General features: G+C 34.3%; 2 protein-coding genes across 3 annotated transcripts in view; one reads left to right on the top strand and one right to left on the bottom strand.

Annotated features, from left to right (window-relative positions):
- The window catches only part of LOC111621276 (endoplasmic reticulum-Golgi intermediate compartment protein 3-like), a 56883-nt gene extending 55894 nt beyond the window's left edge, over positions 1 to 989 (top strand). For both annotated transcript variants that reach the window (XM_023363360.1, XM_023363361.1), the window contains exons 10-13: positions 372 to 436; positions 503 to 639; positions 711 to 766; positions 848 to 989. In XM_023363360.1, coding sequence (XP_023219128.1) covers positions 372 to 436; positions 503 to 639; positions 711 to 766; positions 848 to 924 — 335 coding nt within the window. In that variant the 3' untranslated portion in view covers positions 925 to 989. The remainder of the gene's footprint in view (positions 1 to 371; positions 437 to 502; positions 640 to 710; positions 767 to 847) is intronic.
- LOC111621277 (tribbles homolog 2-like) lies at positions 37 to 25661 on the bottom strand. The gene is made up of 3 exons (XM_023363362.1): positions 25009 to 25661; positions 1686 to 1978; positions 37 to 1521 (listed from the first exon to the last, which is right to left on the bottom strand). Exons 1-3 carry the CDS (start codon positions 25273 to 25275, stop codon positions 1029 to 1031), a joined length of 1053 nt encoding a protein of 350 aa, XP_023219130.1. The 5' UTR covers positions 25276 to 25661; the 3' UTR covers positions 37 to 1028.
- Positions 25662 to 26213: the final 552 nt, after the last annotated feature.

Here is a 26213-nt window from a genome sequence, read left to right as displayed (position 1 = left end):
TGAACGGAGAGAGGCGCGACCAAAAAAACCCACTCGTTTTTTTTACGTTACAAATGTTTTTATTGGACATTTTGGTACAAGTGGGGCGTCCCGTTTCCGCCGGAAACGGTGGCCATAACGTTTTTTTTCTTCTTTTTCGTAGACGCGGACACTTCGCGTCGTCTTTCGGCCGAAAACGTTTTGTTCTTCCGTTTTTTTTTTCTCTACAATTTCGCATTCGTTTAAACTTAAAAACGTCGAGGTCGGGAGGAGACCGCGCAATGGCGCGGTTCATTATAATTAAAAAAAAGGGGGCGCGCGTTCTTTCCTCGTATTCTTCTTCGTCCCGTTCGTTCTCTCCTAATTGTTTTTTTTTTGTTTGTTTATCTCAGGCGGCGTCATGTTCCAGTACTACGCCAAGATCGTGCCCATGATGTACTCTCGCTCCGACGGACAGGTGAGTGGAGGCGGCTCGACTCTCCCGTTCGCCGACCGTTTTCGTTCATTTGTCTTTTCGTTTCAGACGCTGCACACCAACAGGTTCGCCGTCACCCGCCATCGGAAGAGGGCCGCTTCGGCGGGCGGAGATCAGAGTCTGCCGGGCGTCTTCGTCGTCTACGAGTTCTCGCCCATGATGGTCAAATATTCGGAGAAGCGCAAGTGAGTGGGCGGGCCCGACGCGGGGGTGGAGCCCGCCCCGCCCCTCACCTCCTCCTCTCTTTCTCTTTCAGGTCCTTTCCGCACTTCCTGACCGGCGTCTGCGCCATCGTGGGCGGAGTCTTCACCGGTAAGCGGCGCGCCCGGCGGTTCGACGTCCGGAGTCGCCTGTGACGTAGTCCATTGTCTTTTTTTTTTCTTCTTCTTTCAGTGGCGGGGATGATCGACTCGGCCATCTACCACTCGTCGCGGGCCATCCAGAAGATCGAGTTGGGCAAGGCCAACTAGTGTAGAATCGACAATAAAGGCCGTTAACTCTCGACCCGAGTGGGTTGGAACCGCGGTCCGTCGGGCGTCGGGCGCCGGGTCGGGCGGAGCCCGGAGCCCGGGGGTCACGCGAAGAAGGAGGAGGTCTCTTCCTGCAGGGCGGGATCGGGCACCGTCTGGTCGGGCACCTTGGCGTCGTCGCCTCGGGGCGCGCCGCGCCCCGACTCGGCCGCGTGTCCGTGTCGGCGGCGGCCCGATTTGAACCAGGGGTGGTCGAGCACCTCTTCGGCCGTCAGTCTCTCGGCCGGCTCCATGCGCAGGAGGCTGCGTATCAGGCAGCGGGCGTGCGAGGAGAGGCCGTCGGGAACGCTGAAACTTCCGCGTCGCACCTTGAGCAGGACGGCGCCCGGGTCGGCGTCGTGGAAGGGGTAGCGTCCCACCAACATGGCGTAGAGCATGATGCCCAGGCTCCAGCAGTCGGCCGCTCGGCCCGAGTAGTAGCCGGAGGTGATGAGGATCTCGGGGCTGACGTAAGCGGGACAGCCGTGGCGGTCGTTGAGCCAGTCGTCGTCTTCCACCACCACCGCGTCGTCCAGCGTCTCCAGTTTCAGTTCGGTCCTGCGCGAGAGAAAAGAAAACGTCAGAATTTTTAATAAATCTTCGTGGCGAAATCGATCGCTTGGCGTGGGTGAGGCCGCAGCTCCCCTTTTATAATTACGCGGATGACGGCGGCGGCCGGATCGAAATTAAAATTCGCGGGAGGAACGACGCTTCCAACTCACCTTTCGGGATTCTTGAAGACGAACTTTCGCAATTTGAGGTCCCTGAGGACGATGCCCGCCTGGTGGCAGGCGGCCACAGCCGAGGCGATCTGCAGAAAGAGGCCCAACGCCTCGTGTTCCCTAAGACGTCGCTTCTGTCTGACGTAAGAATGCAAGTCTCCGTAGGAGGGCGGGAAGATGATGTAGGAGTTTGACTCGGCAACCAGCACCTCCTCCACTCCGTTAATCAGCGGATGGCCGTCCAAGCGGAAGTGACCGATCAGCGCCTCTCTGTTTCTCTTGTTCTTCACCACCTGGAAAAGTAGAACCCCGTTTTAATTAATAAGTACGAAAGGAAAATTAATTAATCGATCGATAAATTTACGGCGTATAATAGGCGGCTTTTCCCAAAAAAACAGGCTAAAAAAAGTAATACGGGAGATAGCAATTTCACAGGTAAGACGCGGGACGTCTTACACGTGAAGCTGACATCTCCCGTAGTCTAACGAATTTCCCAAGCCTCAGGCTACAGGTAACCTTTATCTAGCCCGACTCTCCAATAAAACTTAGCTAGCTATATTAATTTAAATTATTTGTTAAACTGCTTTACCACCGAAAAATTTTAATTTTCAACGACTTCGACCCCCCTTTGTACACTTATTTCGGGGGGAAATTCTTTTATTTCTGCACCAGAATATGGTAAAAACAATTGGGGACGGAGTGCCAAATGCGCGGGATGGCTCACTAAAATATTCTATGCCGAAATGGGGGTTTGTTTCTGGTATGCCGTAAGATACGGTAACTCTTCTACACACATACAACACAAAAAAAAAATATATATATATACTTAACAATTCAGATTTTACACCATAATCGAATCGACTGGAAAGTTGAGGTCGTCGGTGGGAGGAATTCTTAAACCGAGAAAGGAAAAAATAAAAAACAAATCCAGTTTCAGGTTCCAAAAGGACTTTCCCGCTTTTCTTTTGTTACAGAAAAGTGCGTGCGTCATTTCCGCATTTCGTAGAAAACGTTGGCTTCTACGGCGGAAGTACGGGAAAGAAAAGCGGAGCGGAGTACTCCAATATTAAATTTTCTCGACTTTTTTTTTATGGGCGGGCGGGAGAAAGAGCGGCGGATCGAGTGTTCCGGACAACTTATTTTACCACTTAAAAGCTGGGCGAACGGCCTCTAAAAGGAAACGGAAAGAAGAAAAAGAAAAATATAAATTGCGTCGAGTTTCCCCTTCCAACAGCGCCAAATGTGTAAATAAAAGGATTACAAATAAAAAAAATAAAACTATTTCGTTTAATGGATTCGAGTTGCGTCCTTGTAAAATTTAGTTCTAGTTTTCTAGAACTCGGCGCGAAACGGAATTCCCTCCGTTCGACCTAATTTCTATTAATGCGCTGAGTTTGAAATTTCGCGTCGCCCTTTCGCTTTCCGGTTAGAAATATTAAAAACGCACTCGGACAAACTAACATCATTCGCGATTGGTTCTCCGTCTCGAATCGTCGCCTTATTCGTCCACTGACAAATTCGAAAAGAAAAAAAATAAAAGAATTTAGGGCGTGCCGAAGACCGGAATGCATTCCCGAAAGGAGTTTTTTTTTTTAAACTACGTCCTATGACGTCAATTACCACGTCATAGGCTGTTATCTAGAAAAATAACGTCGGAAATTATTTTACTCATAAAATTATTACTAATTTACTTGGCAAACGTTTACGGTTTACCCATACTTTTCCTTATCGGAAAACCGGAATAACGATAGCTGGCTGCCATTTTGTTTTGCTCGCCGTCGGCAGTCTTTGCTACGTTCAGACTTTTTTTTTTTTTTTTCTTTTTTCCTGGCGAGCTGCCCGGTTTAGAAACGCACCCTTACGTAACACGCGGGATTAGAACCGGACCGAACCAGATATCCGTCTCGCCGCCGCGTTAAAACGGAAGAGACTTTGATACGACTTTGTCATCCGCCCAACTGCCAGATTTTGGTCTCTATACCCTAGTTCGAACCCCCCTTAACCTTCTACAAACGGGGTTCCTCAGATTTAACCCGCACAAACGTTAATTCCCCATTAAAAAAGGGGGGAATTTACGCCGGTAGATCGTTATAAATTTCGTCGGCCCTCTGGCGTTTTTTTTTTTTACGAATGCGGGCGGGTGACGAATCGAAATACGTCACAAACGTCGACACTGGACAACAGTTTCATTCATTTGTTGCGGCTTAACTCGTTTGTATTACGTCACCGCATATGTCTGAATCGTTGTGGAAAAATTATATATATATATATATTTGTAATTAATAATATAGCGGGCCGTTCACGCATTAACTAATTTACGTCTTAAATTTTAACGCTAACTGGAACCAGCAGTTGGTTTTACAAAACTAAAAAAATGTGAGACGTGCGTAATTCTCGATATTACGTTTTAATTTTGCACGCGATTAAGGAAATTACAGTACGGGGAAACCGTATTAGGATTTCGACATTAAACAATACTCTTTTTCGGCTCGAAGTACTAAAAAAAAAAAGCATTCGGAAGCGGGACCTGCGCGAGAGAAAAGAAAACGTCAGAATTTTTAATAAATCTTCGTGGCGAAATCGATCGCTTGGCGTGGGTGAGGCCGCAGCTCCCCTTTTATTTATTAAATTTAACAAGAGATGGTGGCCTAACCACACAAAGTAATTTGGCAGGAGCCTTAGCCTTTAATAGACAAATATAGGAATCTGGCTGTTCATTGCAATATTGAATTTCAGAAAGACACTTTTGATAGTTTAGTCTACACACAAAAAAAAAAATATATATATACTTAACAATTCAGATTTTACACCATAATCGAATCGACTGGAAAGTTGAGGTCGTCGGTGGGAGGAATTCTTAAACCGAGAAAGGAAAAAATAAAAAACAAATCCAGTTTCAGGTTCCAAAAGGACTTTCCCGCTTTTCTTTTGTTACAGAAAAGTGCGTGCGTCATTTCCGCATTTCGTAGAAAACGTTGGCTTCTACGGCGGAAGTACGGGAAAGAAAAGCGGAGCGGAGTACTCCAATATTAAATTTTCTCGACTTTTTTTTTATGGGCGGGCGGGAGAAAGAGCGGCGGATCGAGTGTTCCGGACAACTTATTTTACCACTTAAAAGCTGGGCGAACGGCCTCTAAAAGGAAACGGAAAGAAGAAAAAGAAAAATATAAATTGCGTCGAGTTTCCCCTTCCAACAGCGCCAAATGTGTAAATAAAAGGATTACAAATAAAAAAAATAAAACTATTTCGTTTAATGGATTCGAGTTGCGTCCTTGTAAAATTTAGTTCTAGTTTTCTAGAACTCGGCGCGAAACGGAATTCCCTCCGTTCGACCTAATTTCTATTAATGCGCTGAGTTTGAAATTTCGCGTCGCCCTTTCGCTTTCCGGTTAGAAATATTAAAAACGCACTCGGACAAACTAACATCATTCGCGATTGGTTCTCCGTCTCGAATCGTCGCCTTATTCGTCCACTGACAAATTCGAAAAGAAAAAAAATAAAAGAACTTAGGGCGTGCCGAAGACCGGAATGCATTCCCGAAAGGAGTTTTTTTTTTTAAACTACGTCCTATGACGTCAATTACCACGTCATAGGCTGTTATCTAGAAAAATAACGTCGGAAATTATTTTACTCATAAAATTATTACTAATTTACTTGGCAAACGTTTACGGTTTACCCATACTTTTCCTTATCGGAAAACCGGAATAACGATAGCTGGCTGCCATTTTGTTTTGCTCGCCGTCGGCAGTCTTTGCTACGTTCAGACTATTTTTTTTTTTTTTTTTCTTTTTTCCTGGCGAGCTGCCCGGTTTAGAAACGCACCCTTACGTAACACGCGGGATTAGAACCGGACCGAACCAGATATCCGTCTCGCCGCCGCGTTAAAACGGAAGAGACTTTGATACGACTTTGTCATCCGCCCAACTGCCAGATTTTGGTCTCTATACCCTAGTTCGAACCCCCCTTAACCTTCTACAAACGGGGTTCCTCAGATTTAACCCGCACAAACGTTAATTCCCCATTAAAAAAGGGGGGAATTTACGCCGGTAGATCGTTATAAATTTCGTCGGCCCTCTGGCGTTTTTTTTTTTTACGAATGCGGGCGGGTGACGAATCGAAATACGTCACAAACGTCGACACTGGACAACAGTTTCATTCATTTGTTGCGGCTTAACTCGTTTGTATTACGTCACCGCATATGTCTGAATCGTTGTGGAAAAATTATATATATATATATTGTAATTAATAATATAGCGGGCCGTTCACGCATTAACTAATTTACGTCTTAAATTTTAACGCTAACTAGGACCAGCAGTTGGTTTTTACAAAACTAAAAAAATGTCAGACGTGCGTAATTCTCGATATTACGTTTTAATTTTGCACGCGATTAAGAAATTACAGTACGGGGGAACCGTATTAGGATTTCGACATTAAACAATACTCTTTTTCGGCTCGAAGTACTAAAAAAAAAAAAAGCATTCGGAAGCGTGAATTGGAATTCCGAAAGTGTGTGGAAAAGCATTAATCTTAAGTTACGACCGTCCAAAAACAGAACAGATAACGCGAATAAAAGTCGAGCGGTACTCCCTCGATTATTTAAAACTGTTCGTATGATTTAAATATAACCGTAATTTTACCAATTTTTCGTTTTTTTGGGGGGGAGGCAAGTAAATTATTCGCGTTTCTCGCATAATCTGGGTCGATATTACTAGAGCCTACGAGAGCGAAATTTATTAATGCAGGGGACCATTTGGTAACAGACGTTTCGCTCCTATCCATATTTATGCTTACGAATAAGATAAATTTTTATAATTCATTCCATGAATTTTTTTTTCAATTATCGGATGAAATAATAATCTTGTCTTGGCTTAAAGATATTCGAATAATTAAATATGGAGATGAAGAGTATAATGGCGAATAAATCGCATTAACGGAAAGACGAAAGTTAAGCTCTCGAAAATAACGTAAGAGAAAAATATATGTATACGCAAAAGCAAAAAACAAACCGTAACAATTATCGATCTTTGCAACGTTTTCTTTTTGAAACGGACTGTAAAAAATGATCACCGTTCGTTCATCCCGGATCCCATTATGGCGCATCATGGAGCGACGATGGCCATTCGTTTCCTTTATCGGCAACGGAATAAACAGCGTGTTTGATGGACTCCCGAGTATATTTTTACACGCGTTTACATAAAATTGGAGTTACAAATATTGACAGCATTACACTACTTAAAACAAAGACAAGTGTTTTTCGCCGATTATGTTAGCATAGTAAGTGACCTACGCCGTAAGAGTGGTAACCTTTACCGCCTCTGGAGACCATATTGCGCGGTAAATTTTCCTCGTCTACATTAAAAACATTACAGAAATGTAAATAAAGGTTAAATAATAACACCGGCCATATACTACCCTTTGTAAGTGCTATTAAAGGCCATCTTGGTGCCACAAGGCAGAGAGAATTGGAGAAAACTATAAAACATCAAATAGACAATAAATAGGACTTTAAACTCAATGTTAGAATTATTAAGAACTGTTGCACAATGCCAATCTAAACTTTAGTTGCTTGTCTGACTAACAATATGTCTCATTCTCTTATTCTAGTTAGTGATAAAGGCTATTGCTTTAGAATAGGAAAATTTCAGAGAATAATAAAGTTAAATGAAGCAAAAACAATAAAAATTGTACTCGGGACAATACAGTTCAATCCAAGACTGTCCTCCCATATTGAGAACAATCCTAATCCCTGCTCATAGTCTTTCTGGAAACCATTAAGAATCCCAAATTTGTGGACTTCTGATTAAAAATCCCCGCTTTAATTTATATTTATCTTCTATTTATCTTGGACATAATTTAATTGATAAAAAAAATTCTAATCATTTTACATAATTCCTCCTATTAAGTCATAATCAAGAATATTAATGAATTCTAATCATTTCTATTATCAATAATTTCAAGAAAAGCAAACATTTAATATTAAATTGATCAATTTTATAAGCTTTTTGTTTCTCCTTTCACTGTACTTATATTGGAACTGACCTTAATTATTATAAAAAAATTGACAAAAATTGCAGAATCCATTGCTTGTTTATAAAGAAATTAATACCATAATTTTAACAGGATACATTGCCAAAAACTTATTGTTTTAAATCTACTAACAGTCGGTGCTTTTTCCTAAAAATTTATTGCTAATATACATATAACAGATAGTAATGTTTCTATGGAGCAACTTTCAGTACGATACCTTTTAATACTACCTTAGAGTACAAATTACTGGCACCTTCAGGCTAAAGATAGCCCTACTTAGTTTTAATAATTTGTAGGTTATGAAATTACCATAGAAGTTTTTACAATCCAATAACAACATCAATTCCTTTATCACAATTCTCTGGATGATAATTGCTCATTTTATTAAAAACAATTTCCTTGTTTCAACATCATCCATACTCAAAGCATCTTTCATTTATAACTTCTATCTTTACAAGACACACAAAAGTCTTTTTTGAATAGACATATCATTTGCATAAACAGTACAACATGTAACATTAATCATAAACTAGTTTAGGGTGACAGCACTGTTAACACTGCATGAAAAAAATCTCACACACACTACTAGAAAGAACTACTGTGACAAATCAATAAATACTGGATTGTCATTATTAGACAGCTTTATATATTACAAAGTATAGATGATTGATGGGAACAAAGCAAGCCGATAGAGAAATGTAGATTAATTACTGATCCCCATATTCATGCATAAAGAGATCATTATGAAATTATAAAACTAAGTAGGCTGAAATGGTAGAATACAAGTGTAGAATATCAAACATAACTGGCTACACAAGTTTACCATACAAAAATCGAATGTATATATATATATATATATATTATCACAACATCGTCACGATATATACTTAATCAGGGCCTCCGGTCCCTAAACTTTCTGTATCTGGTCTCGATTTTAATCAATCTAACTCTGTTCTCAAGATTAACAAATGACAGACAGAAGTGGATATGTATAGGCCTGTAAACTGAAAATTGCAACCGAAAAAAAAAAAAAAAAAAAATTGAAAAAGAGTCCTCATCAGAAGCCATTTTTACTATTAAAATAAATCAAAGAAAATAAGTTTATTCAAAATAAAAAAAACATTTAAATAGTAATATGTATTATTTCTACTACCAGTAACTGAAGAGAGATTATGAGATATGATTTCTCTGTTTTCGATAAGTACAATATTCAATATTTTATCAAAACGAAAGTAGAAAAACCCACTTGTCGTATGGTACACTTTTATCAATTGGAAATGTAGCTACAAAAATTTATTTTTTTTTATACACATGTATTTATATCATTTTTGTATTGCATATAATTACAGATATTATCATTATATCATTCATTTTATTTTTTAAGGAAAAAAAATTGTTATCCAAGCAAGATATATCAGTTTAATTAAAAAATATGCACTCAAAAAAAAAAAAAAAAAACAGGACGATGAATCATGGTACTATTTTAAGGATCTTTCTACTATAGTTTATTTTAAAACATTTAATGAATGCCCAAAAAGAGAAACATTTTTCACAACTTGCTACTCTTAGATTTGAATTAAATGTGTGGGTGAGAGAAAATTCATGGACAGGGTACTTAGGACTATATTACTATCAATGAATTTTTTTTTTAATTGCGTTGAAAATGGCAAACATTCCAGTGTTTGAAAATTGGAGGTAATAATTTGAATGTCTGTTTAAATAATTTAGTCTGTGATACCAAAGTTTTGACTCGATCTCGTATTCCATAAAAATGTATTAAGGATAATGAAAAATATAAAAAAACATTCACGCTAAGTGAAACATTTCTAGAAATTCAGTTACTTTTTATATTATTTTATACCATAAAAACATATCAACTATTAGATAACACAATCAATTAGTGTACTTTATACTTAAAATGAGACCAAATGTAAACTGAACTTCAAAACTTTGAAACTATCATTTTCCACATTTATTTCTTTACAATTTTGAAAAATTTATTTATATACTCATTAATGATTCGTGCATTCATATTTTTCAAGCTTGAAAAACAAATGGCACAAACATTTTTTTTTATTTTCTATTTTTCTGAATCAAATACAGGTTTGGTCATATAAAATTTTATAATATACTCAGAGAAAAAAAAAATTGAGACAAGCTTTTCTTGCTGTAACTTTAAATTTAATGATCATTTATTATTATTAACAAGAATTAATAACCAGGATGTACTTTAACAGTCAGTTCAGTGAATTGCTGGTGGCAAAGTTCAACAAGCTACCTATGTTTGGCAGCTGATGAACTTTTCCATGAACACCTGTGAAGATTTTGGTCCAGTTGGAGGCAGAACTTTATTAATACCTTTTTTCCCCTCATTATTTTAAACTAGTTTTGGGGCAGATTTTGCTTCCCATCCAAACTCAAACCTTTTGTTTAAAATAAACCAAGAAATTCTCAACAGAAGGCAAATAAGAAACATTTAATGGGTGATTTTCTTCTATGAATGCAGCAATCAACTCATCAGGTCTTGCCATAGTGACTCTTGTATAGTGTGGGCCAAACTATAAAATTTTATTGTTTGAAAAGTACAGAACCACACCAGCTTCAATACTCTTTAATATATGTTTCAGAATTAATTGCACCCTGTGATACAAAAAGGCTTAGACAGTTTCTTTGATCTTGCCACCATTCACACAAGAATCTTTGGTCCAACTTTCTTTTAACTTGTACATCTGGTTTAACTTCTTTTCCCCTGTGGAAGTACTTGAACTTCTGATTACAGGTGAAGAGACAATGAGACTCAGCATCAACAATTTTAAATGGCTCTTCTCTTGTCCCTTTGAAGAGTTGTCAAATGCCAACATTGCCTTTTGCTCTGATCTGGGACGAGTGTATGCTGAGTTCTGGGATTTTTCTTCATACCCAAAAACCTGCATAATCTGTTTCATTGTTTTGTCCAAATATCCAAATGTTCTTGACATCCATTACTAAGTCAGATCTACTGTTGTTTTCAAGGAGCAGTCCAGTGATCTTTGCTGGTTTCAGTTTCAATGTGGCAATTGGATAACCTGATCCTTCCTTCTCTTTGGTACCATTACCTTCCTTGAGTTTCTTTATTACTTTGTATACCCGTAAACAAACATAACCTGTATCAACGAAAGATTTAACCACCTTTGAAACAACAAATCAGGATTAAACTCCACAAACAATCACACTTTTCGCCTTCTAACTTCTTGTTTGTTGATGTCTGTTTGTCATCTGTGATTATGTGAAACTTGATTGTTGAATAAGTATTATCACCAAAATGCAACAATTAGTTGCAGATCTCTGGTATTATTTTTCAATTCTAATGTAAACATTTCTCAATTTTTTCTCTGATTACATTACACATATATATAAACCAAATATTGCCAGATTTATTGAGCTATTGCTTGTTATATATTCATATAAAAGTTATAACATAAGTTAGCATTACCATTCATACCATCCATGTAAAAGTAACATATAATACAAACATCAACCCATGTGAACATCAGTTTTATTATTTTTCTTTAAGATTTTGCTATAGAAATATTAACACATTAAGTAAAATGATAATAAGAGATTTTAGACTACTGAAATGTATCACCTCACTGAAAAAGATTTAGATTGTCTTTAAAACAGCTCAGAAAAATGAACAGTTCTAATATAAAATGGTTATTATGAAAAGAAATGGATGGAGCAACTGAAAATCTGGTTTAATACTTACAATGAAAACTAGACATAACATTGCTTTTAAGCATAAATCATCATAAATGCAAGAAAGAAATTGAGAACTATTTCTCTCAATCTTTTAAGTTCTATGTATATATAACCTAAATTAGCATCTTCAATACAGTGGAGTATTGATTATCCGAATACCGATCAATCGAAACATCGGTTAACCAAAAGCGTTCCAATCGGCAAATTTAAATTCCCGCTAGGGAGAGAGTGCTGCAACGCCACAGTACTCCCTCCCTCCCTGTCAACCTAAACTGGAGACCTACTTTAATGTACTACTTTATGTAAGGTATGAATTTGTAAGACGTGTGATTCAAAATACATACAAAAAAATATATTAAACACAAAACTGTACTGTAAATGATCAGTTATCTGAACAACACCAGCCCAAATTGTTTCGGATAATCGATGCTCTACTGTAATTACAAATAGCAGAAAAAAAGGATTTACTAAAAACCTTAAAAAAAGCTTAAGTTAATAATAAAAATTTTACGTAACTGGAAATATAAACTTTTACAATGAAATAATTGTAAAATAAGGATATAAGGAAAAATATTAAAGTACGAAATACCAAAAAAGTAAAAAGTTGATAGCAGTTCTACTTCTGATCTTGGATCATAGGTAAACTCTTAATATTAATTAACATTAAGTTAATAACAGATACAGTAAAATAAATTTTCTACACGTGCAAAGAAAACGTTTTATATATTATATCATATCATTTCTTATATTTCTTATTTAAGAAATAAGTTTATTTCAGAAGAAATTATTAAAATTTTCAATGTTACAAGAAGTGACAATTTTTTTTCTTTTTAAACCTTTATATTAAGAGAGATATCAACATAAAAAACAGCATACTAATAGGAACACTAATACATCTATTTCAAGAACTATCAACCAATTTATGCATGAATTTTATAAACATTGACTTACATAAACAATTGCTTAGGGAGATAATGTTTGGCACACAAGAAAAATTATACACTTTATTTGATTTAAAAATCAGCTTTGACATAATTTAGATTTCTAAGCTTTTCAGTTTAATAACAATGAAAAGTTTTAAACAAAAAAAAATTCCATTTATTAACAAAATGTTTACCAATAAGTGCTATTGACACTTTCAGCTGTGGATTCTTTTTTTACTTAATTAAATTGTTTAAACTATCTGGATACCAAAGATCAGAAGTAGAACTGCTATTAACTTCATAGTTTTTTGGTGTTTTGTACTTAAATATTTGTCCTTATTTCACAATTAAATAATTGTAAAATAAGGAAAAAAAAATTAAAAAAATATATATAACCGATTACATACAAATAATAGAAATACTGATGCAAATGTTCTTCTAAGAAAAAAGTTGTTTTTTAGATTTTAAACTTTATACTTAAGCTTTTATAAATTATTACTTGATACATTTGGCGTGAGGAAGATTTCTAATTTCTCCAATTAAAATTATGTTCTCATCCATAAGGGGTTTTTGTAGACTGGAGAACATGACAGAGAAGTTACAAAATGGTAACATTGCAAATTCTCACAAAAATCCTTATTTTATATAAATAGAAATGTCTCCCCTTACAGATTTCCAATTATATAAAATTTTCATTTCAACTATTTTTAAAATCACTGTTTCATTGAAGGGCTTTTCTTTACATTTAAATAAAAAGAAATCATAAGAACGGCCAAATGGAAAGATTCAATAATTCTTTTCCATTTCACATTTAACTTGGATTTGTTAATAAATAAATCACTGCTAATTTCAGGAAACCAACTTCTATTAATTGAAAGAAATTTTTTCAGTTAAGATATGACCATCCTCAGCTTACAATCTTATATTTCTATAAGATTTTCAGCTGAAGATAGTCAGATCTTGATCAAAATTGTTTCTTTTAATTAATAAACATTGGCTTCCTGAAGTTAGTAGTGACTTATTTATTTACAAAGATAGTGCCAGTTCTACAAACTTTCTGGGATTTGTTGTTTTAAATATGAATATTCTCGTATATTTGCGTTCTTGGCCTAATCAATGGAATCGTGGAATTACCATTTTAAATAGAATAAGAATAGAATTATTGAAATAGATTAGAATAATTCTTAAGAAAAAATTGCTTAATTTACTTTTAATGAAATACAATATTCATTAAGAAAATATTATTTTAAGGAGATTGATTAAACATAGAAATAATTAACAAGGATAACTTTTCTCTAATGAATTATAAAGGAAGCAGGTATCATCAAGGTGTTCCAAATAATATAGTTAAATTTACATCATAAATCATCACATTTTCTTATTTATAAAGAAATTAAATTCTTCAATTGATTTTATGTTTATTCAGAGATGATTTTGTCATCACATTTTAAAAATAATTTATTTTAAACAAATTATTTTAATAAATTTTCCCTCTTATGAAAATTCTTCTTTCCTTAAATAGCACACTGATCAATTGATGGGCAATCGGGTAGAATGAATAGTTTTATCAAAATGTTTACTTGTATTTAATATCTTTTGATGTCAAAGATACTGATGAAAAATAATGTGACATTGATGATAAAAGTATAGCTTGTAAGTCACGTGCAATTCTTAAATGCTAGCAATGCAGTGTATGCAAAACAATTGACAATTCAGAGGTTTTGAATTAAATAAAATCTAAACATTACCAGTCATGCAAGAATGATTAAGATAGTATATGAGAACAGCTATCATCCTTATATATGCAACCTATAAGTATTCCTGCAAAAAATCAGTGTAAACCAGCCAGGTCACAACAAGGTTAAATTGCCAGTCCAGTGTGAGAAATTTTTTGCCCGATATCTCTCTTTTTTGCAATTTATTTGAAATAATTGAAATTATATATTAATAATTTTTACGGATTTTATTAGTTTCATTTTTATACACTATAAATGCATTAAAATTGAAACCATAAAATAAAACATTATTATTATTGTTTANTCAGACAAATACACCATAGTAAATAAAATGGAAATAATTTAATGTTCCTTGGGCGGCCCGGTACCATTTGATCCACGGACCGGTACCGGTCCGCGGCCCGGGGGTTGGGGACCACTGACCTAGATAATCTGCACATTACCTAGGTAATTTGAAAAATAGAACAATTTTAGCAACTTTAACGGATCACGCTAGTTAATCTGCAGATTAGCTAGGTAATCTGCAGATTAACGAGTTTCCGAGCTTTAGCGGTAACATATACATACAGTTTTATAATTTGATGAAATAAACGAAGTTATAAAATTTAAATAATCATAAATGCCAATAATATACTATTAGAAAATATAACATACAGTACTATCTGTCGACTTCACACAAAGAGAATTTATTATGCTAGTACTTTCAACAGTATACAGCTGTCCTTTCAGGCAAATCATTCATAGAGAACACAAAGGAATTTTGTCTTACAAATTTCAATTTTGCAAAATCTTGTAAAATTTTGTTAATATTAAAAATTTTAATGGTAAAAAAATAATTATTATAATTTAAAAATTACTTTAAGTAAATTAATTTACAAACAAACTGTCACAAAATAAAAGTTTAAGACAAATTTACAACTTTTTATACACTATGTAATTTAACATAGTGTATAAAAAGTTGGTGACTAGATTGTACTGTCATTCTTACGTAGCACCCTGGTGCAGCTCACCATTTTGCTTCTTGGTTGGCACAGCCCTGTAAACCAGTGATCCTCAAAGTTATACAATCCATGGATCATTTAATCTGGCTTGTCAGTCACAGTCGCTTTAGACGCATGCCAAAAATTTTTTGTCTATTCAGTAACCTAACACAAGTAATAAATAATGCATAAACATATTCTTTCCTCTGACTAGATAGCATAGAGCTTTATTTTACAAAAATGACTAGGTCAGTTCACAGACCACAAGTCCACAAATCATGCTTTGAGAATCTATGGTCTAAACCAGTGTTTCTCAACCTCTAACGAATCGTCGCCCCCTTCACTTCAAAATTTTGATGCCGAGGGCCAAGGCTAACGGCAAATTCGTACTGCATTGAATAGACTAGTGACTAGTATAATGTTATTTGTTTAATTATTGTATGATATAACGAATAAAATATCTAAATTATTCTTAATATAATGTTTTACTATATCGTCCAGAAAATTGTTTTTCAGCCCCCCAAAATATAAATTGTTACTAATTGCCCCCATTGAGAAACACTGGTCTAAACTGACAACAAGCTAATATGTAATATCATTCATGACATCAATACTGAAGCTAGAATGTCCATTTATATATTTTTGTCTCATTTAATGCCAGCTCCACACATTCAGTATTCACCAAACACCGAGAAAACATTTGGCCAATACTGAACAGTGTGGTGATTTACCTGACTTCTTTCGACAAATATTTGGTATTTGCAGTTTCCCCACTCTGTATTGATATATTGTACCAAATCAAAGGAAACAAATCTTGGACAAATAATTGTAAGTCCCACAATGAACCAATACTTGGCAAATAATCCTGTGTGTGTATGTATGTATTTGCCATGTGACACTTTGGCAAAAGGCAACTAATCAGTAATAGGTGAATACCAAATGCTAAGAGCCACCTTTATGTTAAAATTATTTATAATTATAGATAAGGAATCAAATCAGAAGAAAAAACAGTAATTTTATGTAAATACATTTTTACACACTTATTTCTCCTGACTTTTACCAAATATGACTTCTTCATATGGATCTGAAAACACATCCAACTAGTTATATATTTTAATGGTTCTCAAAAACTAAATATATACCTCAGGAGATGTCAAACTTCTGTTAATGCTATAATCTAGCTTTACAGCTTACACATTTTGAACAAGAATAATTCTGGAAGATTTCCAAACCACTTTATTATTGATTATATTCAATAAAAAGAAATATAAAGTTATAAAAGAGCCTTAATAACTGGCATATATCTTTGGAAATGCTATTTTGTGCACAGATAAAAATCAACATTTTAGATAATTTCCTTCAAAAGAAAAAAAACTGCATGTCAAATAAATATATTTAATTTTAGTAAAATCTAATTACAGTATTTTCATGCATATAACCTCTAGGTTATCTGTGTTTAAAAGACAATTTGGAAAGTTACAGCTTATGCAATGTGATAGGTTATACATTGATTTTACATTGCAATCATGAACGTACACCTATGGAGCAATAGCTGCAACCAAAAGTGCATGGTATATGGTAAAGCAAGTTATGCAAAAGTTTAATTTTTATTTTGGCAATTTTTTGCAAGGTTGTATGTACAAAAATAAAGTTTTCATATTCAAAACCAAAGTACAGTATGTGATCTCTATATTAATTATTTTTCACGTAAAAGACATTTATATTTGAATAAATTTATAATCACATTGTCCTTTCATTAAAACAGTATCATTTTCTGCAATTATTATTTTGTAAATGTTAAATTTTGAGACAGAAACTGGGGTGGTATCCAGGATTATCTCAAATATCACAGTTATCATTACATACCATTATTCTTCTATATTTCTTGTATCGGTTATTAAATTTTAACAACAACTACAATGTTTTACATCCATAACACTATAGAGAAAATATCCAAATTATTTAAAAGCAAACTAATCAAAGCAATTTGCACTGACAAGTATGTAAATCAGTTAAAGACCAGAAGAAATTGGATATAAGTTTAAAATAAAGATTTGTTTACCCTTTCCTTATAAAACAGTTGTTCCAATTAGCACAAAAGTGTAAATTAGGTTATTTCCAAAAATAAATTGAGGATTTTATGAAACAAAACTAAACTGCTCCCTAATAATAATAACAAAGGACAATTTTTAAACAAAATCTTTCATTTGAATATATATATAAAACTCTCTTTTAACAGATAAATGCTAAAGATTTTGCATCTTTATATTATAGAATTGAATTGTATTATCAAAGTAAACTTTAATTTATTTTTTTTTCCTGACAACTGAACATTTCCTTAACAGTAAAATGAGTCTATTCATGACTTAATGGAGAATGTTAGAGTTACACCATAATGGAAAGCAACGAAACAATTCATAGATGAAATACACAAATAATAAAAAAAAAAACGAGATCACTTTCAAAGAGGAATGTTGAAATGCAGCTACCTAATAGCAGAGATTTCTAATTATTATGAAAGTTTGGCAATTTAAAAATTGCATCATATCACAGAAAATTATTGCACTTCAAAATATATCAAAAAAAAAATATTAAAAAAAAAATATATATATAAACATAATGTACTATCATTTTATAGAAATATGATACATATTTTACATTTCCTGCAATGTCTTTCAATACAAACAACATAACTATTCTCTTAATAATGTAATTTTAATATGAAAGAAAATAATAATAATAATAATAATAAAATTTGGCTAAGTTCAATAATCTTACACAAAACAACTTAATAATAATGAAAATTCAAATTGTAATTATTTACTATAAATAATTACAATACAAATATAAATACAAATCCAAATGATTTCTTTTTGATTACAAAATATATTTTATATCCACTGTATGTAAATTACTTTGTTTATATTTACTTTTAGCACTAATTATAATTTCAAATGCTATGAATATGATAAGTCGCCTACACATTGTACAGACCTTATTATTAAGGGCTGGATTTGTGTGTTTAAAATCACACATTTTCAGTGAGAATGGATAAAGACCAGTGTGAAAATACATGACACAAAGAATTTGAAAATCATGATGTCACAAAACAGATAACAGAGTAATGTTTCACGCAGGAGCAGATGTGCATCAAGTCATTACAGATAAAATTCTTTCTGTGTTCAATAAAATTTTATAACTTTCTATACTGTCTAATCAATCAAGATTGAATTTATTTCTATATGCTTAATTGTTTACGAGATGTTTAAAAATGACTGGGTTAAATTTCACAGTATTAAATTAATAAATATAACATTTACAATAATTTTAATCCAATTAATTCAAACGATTTTGAGAATTTGAAAACAGGTTTCCATGGTAATGCAAAACATGTTTGTGGAACTTAAAAGAATGCAAATTAGACAGTTCAAATTTAAAACATTTGAATTTCATGCATTTATCTAAAGTTGGATGGAAGAACGATCTCTCTCAAATGAACTGTACTGTACATATGCAAAAATATTCATTATCAGATAGCAGAATCGGATTATAGATCATTGAAAAATTAGCATTTACGATTTTAGTAACAAGCTCTAAAGTTTGTAAAAAACTTATTCAGTCCTGAAAATGATCAATCTGCAAAATATGCAGTAAAAATCATAAATGCATATTTTGTTTTTAAAAATTAATATTTAAACTATGCATTATCATAAATACATTTTTTGACAATTGAGATAGTTACAAAAAACAGATCTAGTCAAATAAAGAATTTTATTATAATCTGAAATTAAAATTAATAATATATAGTGTAATTATGTATTGTATGCTGTTTCTAATTGTTCCATGTTTGTAAATTTACTTTTTTTTTTTTTTTTTATATATTCAATACAGTAGACCCCCCTATAACGCTTAGATACGTTCCACGCTAACCGAAAATTACGTTGTAGGAATGAGCCAATCGCAGCCCGATAGGTGGGAACTTTACGGACTAAGGCTGTTCGAAAGGTTTTCTTCTATAAAATTAACCGATTCTAGACTAATTCCACTCAACATTTCCAAAATANACTGTGTAGTCAAAATAACATTGACGATGGTATGTGTAATATGTATAAAAAATTAATACTACTTTATTTTTGATTTGATATAAACTTGCTAATAAAAAGAAATTTTAAGTTTTTAAGGATTGTTGTCGTTAGAGTTTAGAGGGCTGGTTGTAAACTAGCCTTCTAAACTATTTCCAATTACAACTTTATTAAAAGAAACTTTCTTTTCTAACTCACCAACTTGTATGAAATATTGAAAGTTTTAAAAACAAAACATTAAAGTACCATCTTTAACACAATAATATTCTTGCATATGCATAAAAAATGAATACGTTGGGATCATCAAAAAATTTCATTGATCGAGAACCTGAGAGAGTATAAAGTTAACTGTATCCCTTTATCTAGATATTTAATTATATACAAAATAGAAACAGAAAATGATGCAATAACAAAGCATATTTCATTTCAATATGCAAAAGAAAATGGCATTTTAAATTTATTTTATAGAAAACACACACACACAATCAGTAGTGGATCCAGAGGAAGCCAAGGGGCCTTGGCACCATCCAAAGAAAAACAAACACTAGAAAATTTTCCAAAAAACCTTTTCCTAATTAAAATTCATTCTTTTATTTATATTGTGTCGTGGCTTCTATTTCTATACTACTTATGAATTAGTGGTCACATAAGATGGGTGTTCTATTGAATTTACATTACAAATGTCTTTATCCATTCAACTTAGCTCCTCAAGATTAAATCCTAAGTATGCCACTGCACATAATATATTAATACTGAAAATATATATTACATAATATAATATATATTTTTATTTATATTGTGTCGTGGCTTCTATTTCTATTAACTCAATTTAGCCGCTCCGTAGCGTGGCGCAGGGTCGGAGGAAAGTAGTTCGGCTGCTCATCCACTATTGGTCCAGACTCTATCAATCTTGTCGCGAAACGACGTTATAGGAGGTACGTTATACGAAAGTTGCTACAATTTTTTCGCTACGTTCTAGGAATTGTCGTTATAGGAACGTACGTTATAGGGGGGGGTCGACTGTACCACACTAGTGGCTTTAGAATATCCTAAACAATAATCCTGTTTGAAATCTGATGACGCAAACATCCATGTTTCTGATGGTATTCAAATCTGTAATCTAGTAAATTACAAGAATGATACCTTAACATGTTCTATTGCTAGATATACATAACATACCAATAACATTATGTTGTATCTTAACATTATATTAGTTGTTATATTACTGTCACTTTAATTGAAAATGAAATTTAATTAATTCAAGAACAGAGTATATTCAACTTTTATCACGTTTATTTGAAAAATATGTATGTAATAACTGCTTTTAATTTGTTCGGTTAATTTTATACAATTAAAAATTATCGGGCATTAAAACCGTCCAATACATCTTTTCTTATAATAATGTTAATGAAACTTATAGTCATAATGTTACTTTTAATTATTTCACAGATTGATTTCAAATATCATAACTTATACAAATATGTATTATATAATTTTATTAAAAGGTTATAGAAAGAATATTGTATTATATATTTATAAAAGTGATTAAAGACTAACTGATAAATTATAACTTCTCTTAACAAAATTCATTATAAATTAACTATTTAATTAAAAGTTTAAAGCCCAAAAATAATTATCAGCATAATAAAAATGTATTAAATTTCGTATTATATCTCTAAAAAAATATAGCGTATAAAGTTTAACAACAGGATGATAAGATAAAACAAGGTATGAAAACAAATGAACAAAAATCTAATTTAACAAAGTATACAATTCCTTCTGAGTAAAACTAGTCTGACTCATACAAGGAAAATTTTACTGACAAGCATCTAGGAAGAGAGGGGGGAGAAAAAACCAGTAGCAAATGAATGACTTTAAAGTCATTCATTTGCTTAGATTATGAATTGAAGTAAAATTTAACAGCATATCTATAATAACAGAAGAGAAGAAATTTGGCCATGGAACTTTTTTGTGATGTATTTTATTCTAAAATACTTTATATTTAATTTCTCTTTCTTTATTCTAATCGCAACAAAGATAACTAATCTTGAACTAATCTCAATGTTTCCTGTTTCCCTATGCATTGTAATTTTATAATATATATTACAATACTGTAGGAAACATGATATGTACACTGTGTAGTCAAAATAACATTGACGATGGTATGTGTAATATGTATAAAAAATTAATACTACTTTATTTTTGATTTGATATAAACTTGCTAATAAAAAGAAATTTTAAGTTTTTAAGGATTGTTGTCGTTAGAGTTTAGAGGGCTGGTTGTAAACTAGCCTTCTAAACTATTTCCAATTACAACTTTATTAAAAGAAACTTTCTTTTCTAACTCACCAACTTGTATGAAATATTGAAAGTTTTAAAAACAAAACATTAAAGTACCATCTTTAACACAATAATATTCTTGCATATGCATAAAAAATGAATACGTTGGGATCATCAAAAAATTTCATTGATCGAGAACCTGAGAGAGTATAAAGTTAACTGTATCCCTTTATCTAGATATTTAATTATATACAAAATAGAAACAGAAAATGATGCAATAACAAAGCATATTTCATTTCAATATGCAAAAGAAAATGGCATTTTAAATTTATTTTATAGAAAACACACACACACAATCAGTAGTGGATCCAGAGGAAGCCAAGGGGCCTTGGCACCATCCAAAGAAAAACAAACACTAGAAAATTTTCCAAAAAACCTTTTCCTAATTAAAATTCATTCTTTTATTTATATTGTGTCGTGGCTTCTATTTCTATACTACTTATGAATTAGTGGTCACATAAGATGAGTGTTCTATTGAATTTACATTACAAATGTCTTTATCCATTCAATTTAGCTCCTCAAGATTAAATCCTAAGTATGCCACTGCACATAATATATTAATACTGAAAATATATATTACATAATATAATATATATATATCACGGCCAAAAAGAAATGATTTATTGTTCATATTGATAACTTCAAATGATTGGCTCCTAATTTGGGATACAAACATGAATTTAGACTTTTTTAAATCTGCTTAACCATGCTCTGGAATTTAAAAAGTTTTATAATTACTTGAAATAAATAAAATCAACAACAAATGAGAATAACAGAGCAAACTCTTGAAGTCTACTTTGCATAATAATATTTTTTTCAAAGAATCGCATCTTCAGTTTTAAATGTCGCAGACTGTCAAACGAATTTGAGTCATTGTTTTGTAGTTAGTTTTGGGAGATTTCAAAAATGTTAATGCTTAATTTAAACAGACTTTCAGCATTAATAAATCACATTCCTGTATTGTCTATTATCAGATAACAATCAAAGATTTAAAATATCTTTTGTTTTAAATAATGCAAATGTCATTTTTATCATCAGAAATTACAAATTATAACTAGATTAACTTTCAGTATAATAACTTTGAATTCATCATTTACTTTGATGCAAATTAGAATAGAAAATTAACAAATATCTTAACAGTAACATTAATCTATAAAAAAATCAAATAAGATTTTTGAATGGGATAATAGAATAACTACAATTTTACACATACTTATGCAGAAAAAAAAAAAAAAGCCGTAATTTGCTTTAGTTTTATTAAATTTATAATTTTTCTTTCTATTTTGCAACAATTGTCAAACCATAAAATTTACAAAAATTTAATTACTTATTGTAATTCCAAACTGAAATCATAATTTGTATGATAGAATGGTTTAAAATCATAAATGCTTAAAATAGGATCATTTGTTAAATTTTATAATTAAAATTATTAGAAATATTGATAAGAAACTTCAATTATTAATACATTAATCAGAAATTTAAATTGGTAGTATTATCATTTTATAGAAAGCATCCATCAAATACCAAAGTTACATGGTTACGCCAGCCAAAGAATGCAGAAAATTATCACTTTAATCATAAAATCCATTGGAAGAATTACAGGAATGAGATTCATTCCAAGCTACGGATTAGATCATATTCCGGACAACAAAATCATTGTACTATGCAACCAACCAACCATTGATAACCCGTGTCAAAGTTCTAGAGTAAACCATATGGTTTATTTTAGAACTCATTTTTGCAAATGGTCTGTTTATAAAAACTAGTAAAGATTATTCGAACTACTAGATTCAATCCATAGAGACTTTTTAAATACGAACCTAAATACTAAGAATTACAGTATTTTAATTGTTTTACAGACAAGCTAAATCAAGACACTCAAATTTGACATGCCACGGATCTTAATTAGTCGCAAAGTTCAAATATTAATTTATACATTGCGACTAGTGTTTGAATGTTAATTAAGAAGAGAGATTAAATATAACTAACAATATCACGGTATTTGAAAATTTAAACGGAACAAAACAGTCAAATACAGAATCACACAACAGTGACACGACAGTCAAACAAAGTAATATCCCTATCATTTGTTTTCATATAGAATCGAAAAATTTAAATTTAGTTTAACAGAGAGTAAACTTTAAATATGCCAATACTTGCATACAGTTCTGTCGGAGTCGACCTCAACGGGAGCACAAACACCAACCAACGAATGTATCACAAAAAAAGACAGCCTGAAGAATTTCAGAAGTTAATGCTTATAAAATGAAAAAAAAATTGGCATTTCTTACTTAGAATCATATTCGATCCTACACATATTTTAAAATTTACTAAGCTGTTTGGAAGCAAACGTATCCTTGATATTTTATCAAACTATAATCTCCAGAATACGCAGGATAATGCGATAATTTAATAAAATCGACCGACACGGCTGTTTCGACTACCTACTCAAAAAATAGTTTAAATTGCCGGGCTCGAGCGGGACCGCAAACAAACCACGCGAGTCCTCCCGTCGTTCTAAATCAGGCCCTCCTCCGATTCCTCGTCGAGCAATTTTTGTCCGACACTCAAATTTCGAAACGTCTCCATCATTAATTATATTTAAATCTCTCTACTTAATTAATTGCCGCATTCAAATTCCTATTTGGATGGTGCAATTACCCCGAGGTCCATTACACCCGTCAATTGGAACACCTTGAGCCAGATTTTTGGACAAAAGCGTCGGAGAAGGCCGGGACCTTCGACGTCCTGGGATTCAACGTAAAGCGGATCTTACGATTTTTCGAACTTCCGGCGCAGAATATCAATCGGAGCTCTCCCCTCCCGAGAAATCGAGCGGAATTTCGAGAACGTTAAAGTTCGACGTCACGTCTGGTAGTAACTACGAACGATTCGAGGTCAGACGGACGGGTCGCGACGTCGATCGACCCCGAAACGGGTGGGAGGAAGAGGCGGATCGTTAAAAGAAACGCGATCGATGGCATGCCCGGAGACCGGAGTCGGTCCTTCGGAACGAAGTCCTTAAACCAAAACTAGTTTCGTAAATATACTCGGTTTCGCAACGGCCGCCCCGAACGCGAAGGTAACCCGAGTTCGTTCGACCGCCGACCTTAAAAGTCGGAGGGAGATGCCGAACCCGCTAAAAAGTCGCGGGGGATAAAACGGGGGAAAATAAAAAATAAAAGTTAACAAAAAAAAATTAAGAGGGGGCGTCGGAAGCGCGTCTACTACGTATGACGACAGTTTTCGGTGCGATGTCGCAATAACCGTCGTCGCCACGTTTTATCTGGTTTTCTTCGTCGTTCGGCACGACGAACGGCCCGATTATTATTATTTTTTTTTAAACTCGACTTACCGGAAACGTCCGGAAAATCGAGAGCGGAAGTGAACGCCGGAATGGAGGAAAGCGTCGACCCGTCGTCCGGAGTTCCCTTGGGTCGGTGGTCCGGCGGCGGGTCGAAGAGGAAGAGGAGGAGGAGGAAGAAGTTGAAACTCACCTTGCAGACGCGTTCGTCCCGGGAATGCGTGTCCAAGCATCTGAAGAGGCCGCTTCCGGTCTGTCGCTCGAGCAGCAAGTATTTGCCTATTTTTCGTGGTACGGACGACTCCTTGCCGTCCAAATCGGGCGGGGTGGCGGGCTGCAGATTGGGACTAAGGCTTCCGCTGCTTCCGGCGCCCGAATCCGGGGCCTTGTCGAAAGACTGTCGCTGCTTGAGTCGCGCCTGAGTCAAGTTGAGTCTGGGTCGACGGGAGACGTTATTCATCGGGTACGTCGACGGCCAACGTCCGAGCGAATCTGTCACCTTGGAGGAGAGACGCGGCCGTTCGATCGGCTCGTTCGCTGCTTTCGAGTGCTTCGGTCCGACTGGAAACGACGCCAAAGCTGCGTCGATGACGGTTTACAGGTCCCGGGTGAAGATTGTCGGCCCGGGATGACGAGTCACAAGAAATTTCGGGTCCTAATGGCGACGGACCCTAGTTTTCACCCACACGACCTGTCCGACGCCGTCCGCGAGTTTCGGCCATGGCGCGGAGTGACACGTTCCGGAAGCCGGGACGGCTCGCTCCCTTCGCCCCCGTCGTCTTCGGAAAACACCAATTTGGCTCGATCTCTCGGTTTTCTGTCCCGGATACGCCAAAAATTCCAAATTTTAAGTTGTTTTCGCGCGGCGAGAGATCCGGAAAGCCGAAAACGCCGAGAAAATGTCGGAACTATTTCTCCAAGCGAAAGACTACGGCGATTGCGACATCGTCCCGCTCCGTGACGTAAGGCAGATGCGAACGCAATCGAAATGTCGTCACTCCGACGGAAATAACTCCGGTTATCGGAAAAGCCGCTCTCCGGCGACGGCCGATTCCGAAGGCCGCGGCCCTCCGCCCGAGGCGCGGAGTACGAGCGCGAGACATAACACCATCGGGGCGTCTCCCGACGCGCCGTCGCTCTCGTCGCGACGCGGAAGCGACGAGTGACGAATGGAAGAGGGAAACTTTCAGAAAAATATAAAGAAATTAGCCCGAAAAATTTTATTTATAATAATATTTTCTAATTATTTTCCAAATTCTTCGTTTTTATTCCGTAATCTTGCAACATTTAAAGCGGCGACAAAAATGCTCAAATATATAAAAATCATCAAAACAAAGTTTAAAAATAAAATATAGAAATATTAAATATCAAAAAGTGGATAGAAATTTAGCAAACGTC

Source organism: Centruroides sculpturatus, unplaced genomic scaffold, assembly GCF_000671375.1.
Source record: "Centruroides sculpturatus isolate CEXI.00-Female unplaced genomic scaffold, Cexi_2.0 scaffold271, whole genome shotgun sequence".
NCBI classification, from domain to species: Eukaryota; Metazoa; Arthropoda; class Arachnida; order Scorpiones; family Buthidae; genus Centruroides; species Centruroides sculpturatus.
This window is presented reverse-complemented; position numbering and strand designations above follow the sequence as displayed.